The sequence below is a fragment of the Vespula vulgaris genome, chromosome 6, assembly GCF_905475345.1.
Source record: "Vespula vulgaris chromosome 6, iyVesVulg1.1, whole genome shotgun sequence".
NCBI classification, from domain to species: Eukaryota; Metazoa; Arthropoda; class Insecta; order Hymenoptera; family Vespidae; genus Vespula; species Vespula vulgaris.
In genome coordinates this window covers 1,018,907-1,036,298 of record NC_066591.1, presented here as the reverse complement: position 1 = coordinate 1,036,298, position 17,392 = coordinate 1,018,907, and the positions used below count along the sequence as shown (strand labels likewise).

Genomic DNA, 17,392 nt, shown 5'->3' with positions numbered 1-17,392 from the left:
TTCTTCCATTCTCTATTTCTAACCTCACTAATGTATTTACGTTGTTGTAAGAGAGATTATTACTCAAGATTTTCATCGACGACGACGACGACGACGACGACAACAACAACAACGACGACGACGACGACTACGACTACGACGAAGATGAGAACGAGGGGAGTACCGTTATTCTGGTTTAGAAGTTACTTCAAATTGTGTACAAGATATTGAAATTGAATTTTCTCATCCCGTTAGAACAAACTCTTAACTTGGCCGGTATATAATTCTATGATCCATTTTCGAAACGAAACAAAATGAATGAATGAATAAATAAATTAATTAATTAATTAATTAATTAAGAAAAAACAAAAAAAAAGGAACAAAAAAGAAAATGATAATAGGAACAAAGAAAAAAGTAAAATCGAAAAAAAGAAAAAGAAGATTAGAACGATGTTTATGTTATGAGAATAAACGTTTATTAAAACGTAATCGTAAACTGTAAACGTAGAGGAAAGTGTTTAAAGTTTTATACTCGTGTGATAAGATCCTAAAAATGAAGCTGGTGAATTTTCTACGAGGATGGCAAGGATGGATCCATCCGTACGTTGAAGGCTACTGGGTCAAATGATTATTTATGATCTCTCTCTCTCTCTCTCTCTCTCTCTCTCTCTCTCTCTCTCTCTCTCTCTCTCTCTCTCTCTCTCTCTCTCTCTCTCTCTTTCTTTCTCTTTCTTTCTCTCACTCACTCACTCACACACAGCCAAACTTGTAACGTACTTTGTTCTCTGAATCTGTATGTGTATATCTATATATAAAGGAACGAACGAGGCCTTGAAAGAATATTTGAAACGTTAAGAACAATCAATTCGTGAATTTGTCGTTTTTCTATCCTAAGCAATCTAAATTAAAATAAAACTATTTTTCGTAATAATACATTTCTAGACGATATCAGTTTACTCCGTTTACGATACGTTCAACGCATTTTTTTTCCCTAACCTTAAAATTGACTGCAGGATGGGTCAAAAGTTTCTACACGTTCTTAAATTACGATCTTTTCCGAGACCTTTTAGGTTAGAATTTTTTTTCTTTCTAGACTATGAAATTTATATGTGTATATATATATATGCGTATGCATGTATTTTGGAAGAAAATATTTCCTTTTAGATTTTCTCGATCTTTTAATAATTATGGTTATACATATATATATATATTTACAATTACAATATATTTACATAATTGTATATATATATATGTGTGTGTGTGTATGCGTGTAAATGATACTAAACGTCGATCAAATACGAAACGTTACTTATTAAACATCGCATCAAAGAAACGTTATCGATTTCGAATAAATTTACCATGCACTTAAAATACCACATGACACGTTTATTAGGAAAGTCATGGTGCTTCTCGTCCAAGACATTTATTATACGTTACGGGCGCCATCTTTACGCTTGCTTAGCTACATTTTCATGCTTTAACGAGGTACAACATATATACGTGTATACATATATAATACATATATAATAGAAAGGAAAAGAAAGAAAAGAAAAAAAAAAATCAAAAGAAAATATATAATTAACTGGATAAATTCTATACGATATTACATAATTATAATCGATTATTAAATATGAATAATTAATAGTATCAAAATAATTATTGGTTATGATGACATTTATTACGAAAATTCCTGAAAACAACAACAATAATAATAATAATAATAGCAATAAAAGAATCTGTTAAAAGTTCTACATATTAAATAATAATTAATAAATAAATAAATAAATAAAACCACAAAAAAAAAAGAGAGAACATTCGAATAATACGACACGTAATATAACTAGTGTGTTACGCAAGACGTTCGATCGGTGGTTAAGAAAAAGAGGGTTGAGTACGAACAAGTACCACCCTTTCGGAATACGAACGATTCTGAAACGTTTCCCCGTCTACTGTTCTACTCCCTTTTAACCCTTACATGCCTTAGAAAATACTTAGAAAATTCCTTTGAGATTACTTACGTATTTCTTTACGTCAAGCAAGACCGGTGTAGCCAAAGGTGCCGTTGAATGGAAAGGAAAATATATATATATGTGTGTGTGTATATATATATATATATATCTCGTCTGTTTCCGATATCTTCTCCCGGTAGTAGAACGTGTCTATGCTCCACTCTCTTTCTCTTTCTTTCTTTCTTTCTCTTTCTCTCTCTCTCTCTCTCTCTTTCTTTCTCTTTCTCTCTCTCTCTCACGCACTCACGACGAACTATAGCGCGTTAATTCTTACGCTTGCCCGAAATTTGTTTTCCGAAAGCTTTGGCCCAGCGGACAACACGTCGACAATGTTATTAAAATTTCGTTGGAGTATGTTTCGTCGAAATTACGACACGACGACAATTCTCTCATTCGAATTTATTAATTTCATCTTTGAAAATAAATATATATGTATGTATGTATGTATGTATGTATGTATGTATGTATGTATGTATGTATGTATGTACGTATGTACGTATCGTATCTCCGATAGAATAATTCTCGCGTTCTTGTATCTTATACGTGCGATTACACTTTCGTATTATTACTTCGAAAATCTTCCTTTTCCTTTTATTTTTCTCTTCCCTTCCTCGCGTCTTCGAAGATGAGAGAAATGTGTGTATTCGAGGAATATTAAGTATAATTGATTGAAAAATATCGAATCGGATATATATATATATATATATATATATATATAACCGATCGTTAAATTGTTTAAATTCGTTTTCTCGTCGTCGTACGAATCTCACGTGTCGACGACGACGAAGAAAACGGATAGGACGTCGACGTTTATCGTTTGGTACGGGCTCAACATCACGAGTAAAATCTCGTACCTCGAAAATTGTTACGTTTGTAGATGCGTATTATCGGTTATCTCGTTACTTTCGTGTCGGTTATATGTATGTATGTGTATATATACGCGCGACCGTAATAAATACGCTTAGTCCGCTCGATGCGACCACCTCCACGTTCGCTTCACGTCTGACACACGAAACGCGTTGGTCTCCCCACGCTACCTCGACGATCCTTCTCCCACCACTGACCACCTACCGGTCGCGAGCTTTCCCCCACCACCTGCCACTCACCCCGCTGTTAAAACCGGCGCGCGACCGAGCCGGCGTGGGTAGTGCGCATGCTCCACCCGGCAAGCTCGTGAGTTTCACGTGATTGTAGTACATCGACCAATCGTATACCTCGCTCGTCCACGTGCTCGCATTCTTGCAACTTCGCTCTGCTGCTGGCAACAGAATTGATTCCGAGAGTATGGCTGACGACCGGCAAATGTACCTGATCTAAACTATTCAAAAGGAACGAACGAAATGTGCTTTTTTACAATGTTGCTTCATCTCTATATATTTTTTACGCTGTGTTATTTTCCTTTCAATTTGTTTGTCTGTCTGTCTGTCTGTCTATCTGTCTGTTCGTTCGTCCGTCTCTTTGCCGGCTAATACGTCTCGAAATTCGCGCGCCATTTATTTTTCAAACGTATATTTACGACGACTATAAAAAAATATATATATATATGTAAATAAATGAATATATATGTATGTATGTATGTATGTACGTATGTATGTCGCGTGTTAAGTAACTCGTATTCCTCTAGTAATACTATAAACACATGGTGCGAAGAAGTTCCAACGAGAAATGCATATTGCGTGAGTCCGTCGTCGGATATCAATTACGTGCGCCCTTATCTCGTTACTTTTAATATGTCGGTCATACTTGCATCATATATTTTGTGTACGCAGTTTAAATTTGATTATAAACGTTTACCAATCCAAAATACAATTAATATTATTCCTGATGTAATGTAACAAGAAGATTATTTTCTGTACAATGTCATAGCATTTTCTTTCTTTCTTTCTTTCTTTTTTTCTTTTCTTTTCTTTTCATGAACGACATACCGATAATCCGGTATTTACAGAATACATAGGTAAGATATATAGTGTGCGTGTATGTATATATATATATATATATTATTGTATGGACATATACTGCACTGCCAGTCAAGTACCGGCTTTGCATATACTTTTCTCAACTAGAGCCTGTCCGATCCTCTTGCAAAAGTCAATCCGGTTCGGCGACCATTATCAAAGTTCGCGATTCCTTTTGAATTTTCTTACAAAATGTTATAATCTATTTAAAAAGAGAGTCTATAAATTTTATATAATCAAAGAAAATATTATTATCAAATGCAACGCATGTAAATTTCAAACGGCCAATCGTATTGAACAGAATTTAATGGCGCAGTATTTATTAAGTATTTCGTATCGTATCGGATGTGCCGATATAACGAGTTGTGGTATTTTTTTTTTTTTTTTTCTTTATCGAACACCCCGATAAGGTTTAATTCGTAATTAGATAAATATCGTTGTACATATTTTGCATAAATTTCGAAGTGATACGACGCAGGAATATGAAACTAACGACGTTATTTATACGTCTCGTCGTCGGAGTATTTACAAAAATCATGCTTCGTTGGATAATAACAAATTCATCGATACGATATTATTGATTAAACGCGATATCGATATTCTTCTTCCATGACAGTCAAATTTTTTTCTTAAATTCGATGATTTATTCGATTCGAATATTCCTCTTCGAAGGAATAAAAAGTCGATGGAATCTTAGTTATAGATAAAACTATTAACGAGAATATATTTACAGACAGGAAATGGACTGCAAAAATGTGTGTTTAACCGCGTAGGCGATGGCCTACTCGTAACAATTTTAACGATTGCCAAGCAACTTGGCGTTTATAAGAAAGGATGAAAATGTTTATCGATGCAATATCGTGCGAACATTCGTTTCGACTATTGTCTGTCTTAATTATTGATAACGATGATATTTTGTTGTTTCGATCAAATACAAATATCCTCCTACATTCATTAAGAACATATATGAACACACGTTGATCAAGAAAATTTATATTTTCTATTTCTGACCAGTCCTAAAATTAATCTTATTTTTTATACAGATTTTAAGTATATTCTTTTGAACGTTTCTTATTCTTAACTATCTCATGAGAGTAAATATATTTATTATCTGATGCAACAGAAACATCATTCGTAAGTTTTTGATTAATTTTTGACAAATTATTTCATACATAAATATTAACAGCTAAAGCAATCGTAAGATGTGTCGTTTTATCTCTCAAAGTTCTCTTTGAATTAAAAATAAAAAAAAATTTAATATATATCACGAATAAGGAAATTATTATAATAATGTATAAAGGTTGACTTATCTCTCAACTATTTTCATTCATTGTGAAATCAGAAGGGTCACAGGTATTATTATTTTATTACAGAATATAATTTGTGTGTGTGTTTGTGTGTCAAAGGTGAGCACTTTGAGCCAAAAAAGAAATCTACACAATTATTTTTTTTTTTATCATAGATTTTGTTAATTAACGTTGATCTTTATCACATAACTTAGAAAATTTTGTTCCTCGTGAATTTTCTTTTTCCTTTTTTTATTTTTTTTTTTCTTTTCTTTTATTTCCACAATAAATTTGTCTTATTTTATATAAAATTCATAAGAGTTAGAATCAAAGATATATGAAATATTCCAAAGTTTCCGCTTTATCTTTTTTATTTTTTTTTGGTCATCATTACGATAACATCGAGATCAATATTATTGCGTTTCTGGAGAAAGAAAATCCATGAAGAGAAAGAGAAAACTTATTTTTCTCTTTTTTCGCTTATAATCTTAAAAAGAAATTATTAGGCAAAAATGATTGTACATAGGCATTTTCGATGTTTGCTTGGCTTAATTTAAATCAGTCGAGATTTACAAATAAAATATTTCAACAAAAATTGGATTTACTGGACCGGCTTTATCGCGCATTTGGCAAAATAATATATATATATATATATATATATATATATATATATATATATATGCTATACATTTATAAAGATAATACAAATATCACCGTCACCTAAAGAGGAAGCTATCAAAGGTGGACATAATTGCAACAAAACGTGTTTGCTGCTCAACGTGTAATACATGTGTGTACATGTGTACGCGAACGCACACTTATTCTCTTTATGCATATACAATGGAACTGCACTTTTTATTTTTATTTTTATTTTATATGATGTTTATATATACTTATAGAGACTTTCACCAGTTTTCAGACGCTTCTTAAATATGTACAGGAGTAGTAGTAGTAATAGTAGTAGTGTAGTAGAGTAGTGTAGTAGAGTAGTAGTAGTAATAGTAGTAGTGTAGAGTAATAGTAGTAGTAATAGTAATAGTAGTAATGGTATTACACACGAATAAACTTTCAATGTGTTGTGTGTGAGATCAGAGGAAGTTTTCAGTGGCGGGAATTTCAAATCGTATTGAACACACAAAGAAGCAAGCTTCGCGATCACAACCCGATTCATTAATCGTCAATCCTCGTATTATTGGTATCACACATTGTAAAGTGAAATTTTGTAACTATAAACAATTAATTACTTTTAAAATAAATCTACATTATTCGCAATAGACAGTCGAATCTTATACAAAACAATAAATAGATTCATTTCATGTGTTTTATGAAATAGAATTATATTGACATATAAGTATCTCAATTCCATTACTAGGATTATGTCTCTCTTTTTCTGTTTTTCTTTTTTCTTTTCTTTCTTTTTTTTTTTCTTCTTCTTCTTTAAGACGCTTCTCTTTCTCTTACATCTTACAAATTTATTTATTTCATCCTTTCTCCAAAGATTGTAAGGGTAGAATAAAATTGATTAATATATTTACAAAGTTGTATTAGTAAAAGTAGAGGAATCAACTCATCTCGATCAATTATTTCAATTAGAGTTTCAAATATTCATATTTTCTTTAATAAACGTACGTTATAAAAGGACTTCGATGATACTTAAACAACGATTTTAGATAATTAATTAAATGCGTATGTTAACAAAAAAATTATATAATAAATAATAATACTAAGAGAGAGAAAAAAAAACAATATTTTTTAGTTCTCATATCTAAAATTAAATGAAATGAATTTTACTTACAATTCACAATGTGAACTGAGAAACTATATACACAAGAACAGATATATATATGTATATATTTAATACATTTTTATATAAGTTAATTTTATATAGATGGAGGAACTGAAATTTTTTCATAATTTTTCCGAAAGAGTATATCAAGTTACAGTTTCAATATCAAGTAGCAAAATTTTAAGAGAAACTGTTTTGCGAGGAAAAAAATGAATACATGTATGATTTCGAGTAGATATATAAACACATTTATTATATTTATAATTATGTGTGTGTGTGTGTGTGTGTATGTATAAAAATCGTAATTTATGTTGTCTCACTCTGCATATATAAGATATTGCATATTGAATATATTCGTTTATTTTAATGCACATATTACCACACCATTCGAGAAAGAAAAATATAGTTAAAAAACTCTATTCGAAATTTACTTATCGTATTGTCAAATATTTCAGATATTTTTCACGATCGAAACGTTTAATCTAAAATAAAATACCCCCATAAAGATATGCATACATAAATAAGGAATAAATTTTTAATTATAATACTGTTGGAAAACATCTGTTCTAATGTAAATTCTCAATGCACATGTGAATTTATATATATATATATATATATATATATATATATATACATATACATATACATATACATATATATATATGTATATATATATATAATAATTAAAATATACTGAGAAAATTAAATGCCTGTGTCAGTTCTTATAGTGAATTGGATTATCGTTATCATGGATAACATTTGTTGATTCAATCAAAGAAATTTGATGAGCGAATATAGCGTATAAAATCATAATCAGTTCTAAGACAAGGTACCGTGTGTTCTTGGTCTCTGGCAGCAACATAAGCTTCGTAATCTTGCTGCAGGGCCTGGCTCTTCTGATCACCGTTCCTCAACACTTTCACTTCCACCACTTTCTTGTTGAGGTCTTGCAATTTGGTATGTTATTAAGTATTCAGGATATGCTTGTTCTCCTCTATACACAACATATTCAGGGAAAGCCAAACCACCTTGGGACGGTCTACCCATTACACTGTGATGACCAGGTGGTGCATGAGCCATCTTCATTGCAGAAAATTGTAGGAACGATTTACCCAGGGTAACTCGACAAAGTAATAAATGCCTAAACAAAATAAAAATAATAACTATCATGTTTTACCTATTTCTATTGGATTCTTCTCTTGTTTGTTTTACACAAATAATAATAATAATATTAACCTGTGACAGATGTAGCAACTTCTATCTTTATGAGAAGGACACCCGGTACCTCCGCATATACCATATACATATTGATTACTTTTACTACTGTGCTCTGCAAAATAGATTCCAGCACCAAACATACCGCCGATATATGCGTGCCTTTCGTCGAAACCTTTCTGTACAATAGCATTTATAAAAGGACTACCATGGAACAACATTCTTTCATTCGCTTGTGGTACTGCAGAACTTGGCGTGGACCTGGGACCTGTTCCAGGTGATGCTGGAGCAGCCGCACCAACTTCTTCAGCTACTTCTTGTCTTCTATGAGCATAACGCTCCCACAATTTCCGATTCTGAACCTTTTGTATCTAATCGTACAAACGACAACGTTTAGAGAATCGATTGGATTTTTTTTCCTTCCTTTGGATATATCTCAACAAAATATAATTTTATCTAGATTGTTATAATACACATACCCTGACTATGTTGTAACGTGAAAAGATACCACCGGCATGTCCGTTATCCCTATGTTGTCTAATGGTACTTTGCATTTCCTCTTCCACAGCCAAAAATTCTTTATCCTCGGTCAACAAATCAACTAGCAATGTTCCAGGAGTAATGGACGGTTGCCATAGTGTTCCTGTGGCAGTGGTTAATAATTTCTCCATGCCTTTAATAAGTTTATGCCTATATCCATAAGCTGTTACGCCAACTTGTTTCAAATCTTCGTGACACATTTCCGCCAATATATCCAACGTGATACGTTCCCTTTCAAATAATTCGAGTAAATGTTCTAATCCAAGACTTTGAAGGAAGCCAGCTACGGTGGTAATGTTTGAACTATTATTTTCTTTGCACATATCTTTAGATTCTCTTTCAGAATTCGAGTCGGATGGTGGCATTGGACTTAGACAAGACGATGGCCGGGCTAACGGAACACATAAAGTCATTGCAGCTCCGGAAGGCATGATAACTGTTTCTTGCGTAAGTGGTGGTGGTGGAGTTACTGGTACTGATTACAAAAAGAAAAAAAAAAAAAGTAGAGAAAGAAAAAATTGTATCAACAGAGTCGTTCACTTTTAAATAAAATAATTGTACATTATAACGTATGTATTAATTACCAGCAACGATACTAGGTGGTCTACTATTAATAGTACTACCACCATTCCCATTAATGTTAATCCCAAGACCAACGCCATTATTACCCGATGGTACAGACGGCACTACTTGCTGGGAAGCCATAGCATCTTGCAACAAACAACGTACATCGTCCGCACTCGCTAAATCTACTGGACTTTGTCCCTCTTGATTTTTAAGGAAAGGATCGGCACCGTGTGCTAATAAAAGAGCACACAATTGCGTTCTTCCTTTCTGTGCAGCTTCGTGGAGTGGTGTAAAGCCCCATTTGTCAGTTGCATTTACTATCGTATTATATTTAATAAGTAATGCCGCTATATCCAAATGTCCATAGCTTGAAGCATTATGTAAAGGTATTAAGCCACCCTTATCTTGTGCGTTTACATCCGCTCCTCTTTCTAGCAAAAATTCTGCTACTTCTAAGTTGTTATAACCCGCTATATATCAAAGTTTTAACAAATATATTACAATTGAGGTTTCTCTTCTCTTCTTTTCTTTTCTTTTCTTTTTCTTTTTTTTCTTCTTCTCCATTTTCTTCCTCGTTGATTTGTATAGATAAAAAAAAAGAAAGAAGAAGAAATGGAGAAAGAAAAAAAGAAGAAAAAGAAAAAACAAACGTCCAAAAAAAACTGTTCAAACGTACCAGCAAAATGTAAAGGCGTACTGTTCCGACCTTGGGTGTCTCTGCAATTGATGTTATCTTGCGTAACCAGCCTTTGCACCCTAGCTAGATTCCCTTTCTTTGCGGCATCCAAAAGAGCACTATTTCCACACAATAAATCTGCAACATCTTGGTCTCCTTCTCTTACTAGATCAAGAGGAGTTGCTCCGTCTCTATTTTTTTTAGTTGCATCTGCGCCGTGTCTTAATAACAATCGAACGATTTCGCATTTACCTTTAGCCGCGGCTTCATGGAGGGGAGTGAATTTCCACAAATCTGCGACATTTACCGATGCGCCATGTTTAACTAATAATTCTATTACTTCGTAATGACCATAAGAACAAGCATTGTGAAGGGGCACCAATCCGCTATAAAATTAAATGAAACGTTAATTACGACGATCATTGGCGTAGGATTACGTTTTGAACAAGGTCAAATGAAATTATGCTTAAATCTGACAAATGATGATGCGTATACATGTATATATATATATATATACACACACACACACACACACACATATATATATACCCTTTATCTTTGGCATGCACATCCGCACCATGTGCCAAAAGGTATTCGACAACGGGCACTCTATTAAAACCTGCTGCAAAATGCAGAGGTGTAGAGTGTCGGCCATCTAAATCGCGACAATTTACGGCATGTGGATTTGTTTGTAAAATTCTTTTTACAGCATTCAAATCCCCGGATTTACTCGCTTCTAAAAGCTGTGCTTCTGCGTCGTCCGTACCACTTGGCGGATCTTGAATATATAGACGTATAGAGTTAGACATATTTTAATAAAGTATAACGAGCGCTGATCAAATTCATTTCTACCTTGTAATATTTTCAGAACATTTTCCGCCGCAACTTGTGCCGCCGTATAACCTTGAAGAGATACAATGGAAGGATCGATGTTGTAAGATAACAATATTCTACATGCTTGCACATTGTCCTCTCTAACGCACCTAAGTACACGGATACGTTTTTAGTTTGGCGAACTTTGTATTATTCCGGATCGTTAACTTTGAACATTTTCTAACGATTGACATTACCTGTGTAACGCGGTTTGTCCTAAACCGTCTAATGCGTTCACTTTAGCATTATGTCTAAGTAATATATCCATTGCATCGTAATGCGAATGATCAGTAGCTACATGAAGCGGCGTAAGGAAGTCTTTATTTTTCTCATTCATGGCAGCATTTTTTCTAATCAAAATTTCGATTATTTGTTTTCGTTTTGGATAAGGCGATGCAACCGCGCAATGCAGTGGCGTATCTCCAGTATATGGATGTTTAAAATTGACAACATCCTGAGACAAATACTTTTTTAATTTAGTTGGATCAGCCTGCCTGCAGGCATCCAATAAACAATGGCCTTTATATTCGTCTGAAATAAAATAAAAAAAAAAAACAGAAATTATTGCACGTCATTTTTAAACGTATAAACAATTCGATACTTACATGCTAATCTTTCTTGTAACTCTACGGTAGGTGCGACGTCGATAGCGCTCTTGCTGTGACAATTTAATTGAGTTGGATCTGCACCTTCGCTTAAAAGTAAAGAACACACTTCTGCTCTGGACTTACTAGCGGCCTCATGCAGCGGAGTAAATGCCCATAAATCGCTAGCATTCACAGCAGCTCCGTGTTTAAGAAGTGCTTCCGTTACTTCGAAATGTCCATAAGAACAAGCGTTGTGCAGCGGGACGAGACCTCTGTCGGATAAAGTCTCCGTGTTCTAAGTCTCCTTTCTAAATATAATTTACCAAGAGCTACAATTATTTCAGTTTTTCTACGTACCCTTTATCCTTTGCGTGTACGTCTGCACCATTTTGAAGGAGAATTTGTACCACTCTAGATCTGTTATATCCAGCTGCTAAATGCAAAGGTGTAGATCTTCGTCCGTCGCTAGCGTGACAATTAACATTAAGTGGATTTAAAAGCTGTAACAATCTTTCTTCGTTTCCTGATCTTGCGGCTTCTAGAAGTTCGTCTTTTCTATATTCTCCCGTTAAAACTGGCTTGGTAGCAGCGTCCGCCAATTCCAATGCGGTCTTTCCTTCCGCGTTTCTAATATTTGCGTCTGCTCCATGTTGCAACAACACTATACATACGTCTATCTTACCCTTAGAAGGAAGAATATATATTTAAACAATTTTATAACTATTCTATATCGTTTGAAGGATTTCTTAGTTTCAAAAGTACCTTAATGGCAGCTTCGTGTAACGGTGTATAATTCCAATTATCCCTAGTATTAGGATTAGCTCCTGCTTCCAGAAGCAATCTTACGACGTCGGAATGTCCAAACGAACACGCGTTGTGGAGTGGATGTAAACCTCCATCGTCTCTAGCTTGAATCGATGCACCGGCAGAGAGAAGAAATTCTACTACGTCTATTCTGCCGTAGCCTAGACGACAATGACAAAGAAAGAATTGAGATTATACTATCAAGAAAGACGACGAAAAGATAAATAAAAAAAGAAAAAAAAAAAAGAAAAAAAACGATAAAGAGGATTATTTTATTATAAATTGCATTAAAATGCTCAACGGTATATCGTGTCAGTAATTTTTTTCTACATCGTTCCACGATATCTATCCCTTAGGAAATGTATTTATTGACAAAATGGGATTACAAAAACAATGGATCATTCATCTGTGCACGATATAAGCTCACCAGCTGCAAAGTGCAGTGGAGTGGCCTTGCGTCCAGCGGTATCTCGTGCATTGACTGTCTTTGGTGTAACCAACGCCTTAACTCTCGTAAGATCACCAGTTTTACAAGCTTCGAATAACTCTCTTAAAGGATCAGCATTCCCTGATCCCGATAAGGATTCGACATTGCTTAAAGTCGATCTACGTCCTGCCATTTTATTCCGCCATTTTCACGCAATCATCCGAATTCGGAGGCATTTTACGATAGGATAGGCTTTCACGAGACACGAGCAGAGACACGACGACGTGATACGATCGTAATATGAGATGAGTTGCTACACTGGAGTTCAGTGGCGCCGCCGTGTATGTACACAACCGATACGCGCTAATTATCACTCTCCTACCATTCTTCTTCGATCAAAGCAAGACATTTTTCAAAATTCTCATTGTCAACGGTATGCTATTCGTATGGTATATATATATACACACACACACACATATATATACTACAAACACAAAGAACATTACATTCCTTTTAGATACCAATAATTTTATCCATTTATTAATGAATTCGTTTAATCTTGTAACTGTTATTTTACTATTTGTAAATATTGATATATTATGTATATATATATATATATATATATTTATTTGTTGATTAAGGGCAAATAAATATACGCGGTTTTTTTTTTTTAATATGATTGATAAAGTTGGCAACACTGATGGACAGCTGATTTTGAAAGATCGTTAATACCAATATATAATTCGATAACAAGACTTCTATTTTTTGTTGTTGAATGTTATATTAAACAAATGGTGTAATAAGTATATTCAATTAAAGTAATCTTTGAATCGTTTATTAGAGAATATTAATATAAATAGGTAACGTGTGAATACCGATAGAAATAAATAATTTCGAATTTATCGTCATTGTCCATTTCTCTTCACAGATGTCGCTTCGGTCGATATTAGTTTTCATATCTTACAATCGGATAGTTCAGATAGACGCACAAAGCACGTGTTCAAGAGAACGATATTAAAGATATTCGTCGTGAAATTATATTAATTTCTATCAAAATAATGAATGAATCGGTTAGTAAAATGGAGGTAGATGAAAGTTTACAAGAAGGAGGAGGACTTAGTTACGAAGACAAATTGAAATATGTTAATTCTATTGCTACGCCAATGGCATCGAGAAAATTGGCAAAGAAAATTTATAAATGTATAAAAAAAGGTAATTTTAATGTTTCTTTAAATTATCTTCTTCTAAGAATTATTTCTAATTTTGTGATACACTTGAAATATTTTATTACAGCGTCGAAACATAGAACGTATCTTCGCAATGGGTTAAAAGACGTGCAGAAACACATACGTAAAGGAGAAAAGGGGTAAGACAAATTTATCAATTTATCAATAAGTTCTATTAATGTGATATACATAACGTTTGTGAATTTAACCTCTTTAGATTAGTCGTTTTTGCCGGGGATGTTTTTCCAATAGAGATAATGTGTCATTTACCAATCGTCTGCGAGGATAAAGATATTCCGTACTGCTATACTCCTTCCAGATTGGATATTGGTACCGCTATGGGGGTAAAACGTGGTAGCCTTATGGTACTTATCAAAGAACATCCAGAATATAAGGATCTATATGATGAATTAGCGAGTACAATGAAAACATTGGCAGCGCCTTTATAATTATACAATTAAGCAATACCGAATTTCAAGGACATTGTAAATATAATACATAGGTTATTCTTTTAATATCATAAATAATTCAAACTCGTAAAAGAATACAACATTTCTCCAAATGAAACGAATTCGTTACGGTTTCATTGCAGGACATAATATGTAATAGAAATATGAATCGTATCGATATAAAAAATTGTAAACAGAAGTTATAATGAACATATATGATTTATTACGAAATTGTTATCCGACATAAATGACATATCTTTCAACTTTCGACCATGGCTTTGCTCGCTCACATTCACAATTATAATATGGTATGTATGATCGTACAAGATTACGTCTAATGCAAATAATATTTAGCTTTTTTAAGAATTTCGACAGAAATATCGGACATAATCTTTTTCGTTGGTGAATAATTAATGGATATAATAATCCTTCCGTTCGAAAATAATTTAAATCTTGTTAAGAAATGAAGGTATATATGCCTAGTTAAGCTTCCATTTATCGTTGTTAAGTACTATTTCTTTGGTATATTTTTGACATAATAATTTAGGATAATCCAGAAAAATCTTGGGATACTTAATGCTTAAATGTATTCAGGATATCACAGGCCAGTCCTGTAGAGATTATTTATATACGTATGTAAATAGAACATTATATTAGCCAGGACACATTTTGATAGTATAAGAAAGTGAATTAGGCACAAAGTGGAGTATGAAAAAAATGTTAATATTAAAAATGATAGAATGATTAATATAATTAATATTATTGTGCCATAAAAGGGATTATATTCTTTGCGAGACTAATTTTTTTTTTTTTTTTCTATTTCATTTAGCGCCTTGTGTTTTGAAGAACGTAGAGACGACCAGCGTCTCGATTAGTAAGGTTAGAACGGATTTTAGGATATTGCGTTTCTTCTCATTTTTTGCAAAGTTTCAATCGCGCATTGACGAGTATTTTTCTCCATTTTTTTTTCTTTCTTTTTTCCTCTTTTTTCTTTGTTAACTAAGTAAAAGATTAATTATCTTTGTACACGATTATTTCATCCTTGTGATCAGGACATAAGCTGAATTAATTAATATAACATGCTGCGTGTGCTTTTTAAGTACCAATACCAGTGCTATTGGTACCCGTTTGAAATTTCGCGCTCTTTAAAAATCCTATCGTCGCGATCGTCATTTTTTTCGTCGCGACAACCGTTGTATTTCTTTTTTTTTTATCTTTCAGTTTGCAATCGTGGTGAATTTCTTTTACCGTTAATTTCGAAGGAAAGCTTTCTGATATTTCGCGATGCCTTTAAAGAAAAAATGTGATTTGAAGATACTTAAAAGGTACATATATTACAGATTGTCGATATCGGTTATCTAAAAACATTTTCAACTGCGTATTAATATCTTTCATACTTTGCTAGAGACGCTTTTCGACTTTTCAACGATTCTCTTATACTTTTTGTTCTTTTGTCTTGTTCTTTTTTTTTTCTTATTACTTCTAGCTATAATAATGATCGATTGTAAAAACGTCAATATTTCTCTCTCTCTCTTTCTCTCTCTCTCTCTCTCTCTCTCTCTCTCCCTCTCTCTCTCACAACGAATTTCAATTTTTATAATGTAGATGACTACAAAATGTAAGATTATATTTATGTAGTCTCATATATACAATTCATATACGCAGGATTATTCTGATGTGTGTTCACGCGCTCGTGTGTGTGTTTGTTAGTATGTGTGTATATATACATACACATATGTATATATACTTTGTGTATAATCAATGTGTGATCATCGAAAGAATGGATAGTGTTAACGCGCGTTTTCAAAATGGTAGAAGAGACTTTCTGCGACACTTTTTGGCGCTTTAATTTCAAGGATCAACGATCGATCGAGGAAGGACGAAAGAAACGAAAGGATTAGAAACCTAAGTGTAAGTAATGGATATGTCTTTCTATCCTTATATTCTTGCATCGGTATCTTATCGGTACTCCATCATCGATCTTTGTCGTTAAAAGAAGAAAAAAAAAAAACTCTTACGATCCAATACATATTATATTTTTTACGAGGCCATCGTCAAGAATATGATTTATACTCATGTACGATCTATTCGCGAATATATTCGAATTATGTTTCTTCGTTCTTTTTTCTTTTCGTTAATCTTTTTTCTTTATTTTTTTTTTTTCTTTTCTTTTCTTTTTAAATGTATATTATCTTGTCATCAATTAATCTTAAAAATATAAATTCGGAACGGAATTGCGTCCAGTTCTTGATTTTTTGTTACTTTTCTTTTCTTTTCTTTTCTTTTCTTTTTTTTTTCGTTTTTTATTTTTATTTCTTTTTCTTACGAATTCGAATGGTTCTTCGAAGATTCGCGAAACGATCGTCAGATGTCGTTTCTAGCTGGCGCTCTGCCGCCATTTCTTTTTTATTTCCATTTCTCCTTTCTATTCTATTTTCGCGCGTGTATTTTTTTCTTTCTTTCTTTCTTTCTTTTTTTCTCACTTTCATCTCCGTTCATTTCCACGCACATCTCACTCATACTCGCTCGATCGCTCATTCGCTCATACATGCATACACACACACACATACACATATGTATATATGTGTCTCTACTTAATATATCTTTAATTAAACCATATTTAAAATCTTATTATTTACCAATTGTCTCAGTATAAAATACTATACGTATATTACGTATATGAGCGACGAAGGACGACATTGACATCGAAATTGACGTGACGTACAACAAATATAGGACGTTATTCTCATTTTCACCAAAACGAACGTGAATTCTTAGACTTCTTCTTCTTCTTCTTCTTCTTCCTTTTAAAATCTTCATCCTTCATCCTTCATCCTTCATCCTTCATTCTTCATCTTCATCCACATCTTATCGATTCAGGCAGTTATCTATACTTCCTCCATTCTCTCTCTCTTTTTTTTTTTTCTTTTCTTACTATGTGCGTATATCACGCGATACAATTATTATTGCGAATTGCTCGTACCATGAAAATTACGATTGATTTAAGATCTGC

General features: G+C 33.1%; 3 protein-coding genes across 10 annotated transcripts in view; 1 reads left to right on the top strand and 2 right to left on the bottom strand.

Moving 5' to 3' along the window:
* Nucleotides 1-3,026, bottom strand: part of LOC127064618 (protein phosphatase 1 regulatory subunit 3B) — a 49,306-nt gene extending 46,280 nt beyond the window's left edge. Inside the window, exon 1 of one of the 3 annotated variants that reach the window (XM_050995942.1) lies at nt 2,843-3,026. The gene's annotated coding sequence lies outside the window, so the exon portion shown is untranslated. Of the gene's footprint in view, nt 1-1,997 lie in introns of all 3 variants that reach the window. The other 2 variants (XM_050995944.1, XM_050995940.1) reach the window with 2 other exon arrangements.
* A 2,222-nt stretch (nt 3,027-5,248) lies between these two features.
* Nucleotides 5,249-12,902, bottom strand: LOC127064605 (poly [ADP-ribose] polymerase tankyrase). Of its 3 annotated transcripts, XM_050995909.1 has the most exons (13): nt 12,705-12,902; nt 12,236-12,438; nt 11,831-12,156; nt 11,492-11,745; nt 11,084-11,417; nt 10,866-10,996; nt 10,563-10,791; nt 10,266-10,399; nt 10,014-10,178; nt 9,355-9,807; nt 8,710-9,245; nt 8,252-8,601; nt 5,249-8,156 (listed from the first exon to the last, which is right to left on the bottom strand). In XM_050995909.1, the coding sequence occupies exons 1-13, from the start codon at nt 12,895-12,897 to the stop codon at nt 7,916-7,918; spliced, it is 3,549 nt and encodes a 1,182-aa protein (XP_050851866.1). In that variant the 5' UTR covers nt 12,898-12,902; the 3' UTR covers nt 5,249-7,915. The 3 variants fall into 3 exon arrangements, with proteins under 3 accessions (XP_050851866.1, XP_050851864.1, XP_050851865.1); XM_050995907.1 differs by having other exon boundaries at nt 10,014-10,399; XM_050995908.1 differs by having other exon boundaries at nt 10,014-10,399; nt 10,866-10,987.
* LOC127064629 (H/ACA ribonucleoprotein complex subunit 2-like protein) lies at nt 12,903-14,578 on the top strand. 4 transcript variants are annotated; one of them, XR_007781744.1, is made up of 5 exons: nt 13,007-13,137; nt 13,633-13,916; nt 13,998-14,070; nt 14,148-14,432; nt 14,523-14,578. XR_007781744.1 is itself a non-coding variant. In XM_050995962.1 (5 exons), the coding sequence occupies exons 2-4, from the start codon at nt 13,763-13,765 to the stop codon at nt 14,377-14,379; spliced, it is 459 nt and encodes a 152-aa protein (XP_050851919.1). In that variant the 5' UTR covers nt 13,007-13,137; nt 13,633-13,762; the 3' UTR covers nt 14,380-14,415; nt 14,523-14,578. The 4 variants fall into 4 exon arrangements, 3 of the variants coding, with proteins under 3 accessions (XP_050851918.1, XP_050851919.1, XP_050851917.1); XM_050995962.1 differs by having other exon boundaries at nt 14,148-14,415; XM_050995961.1 differs by having other exon boundaries at nt 12,903-13,045; nt 14,148-14,578.
* The last annotated feature ends 2,814 nt before the right edge of the window (nt 14,579-17,392 follow it).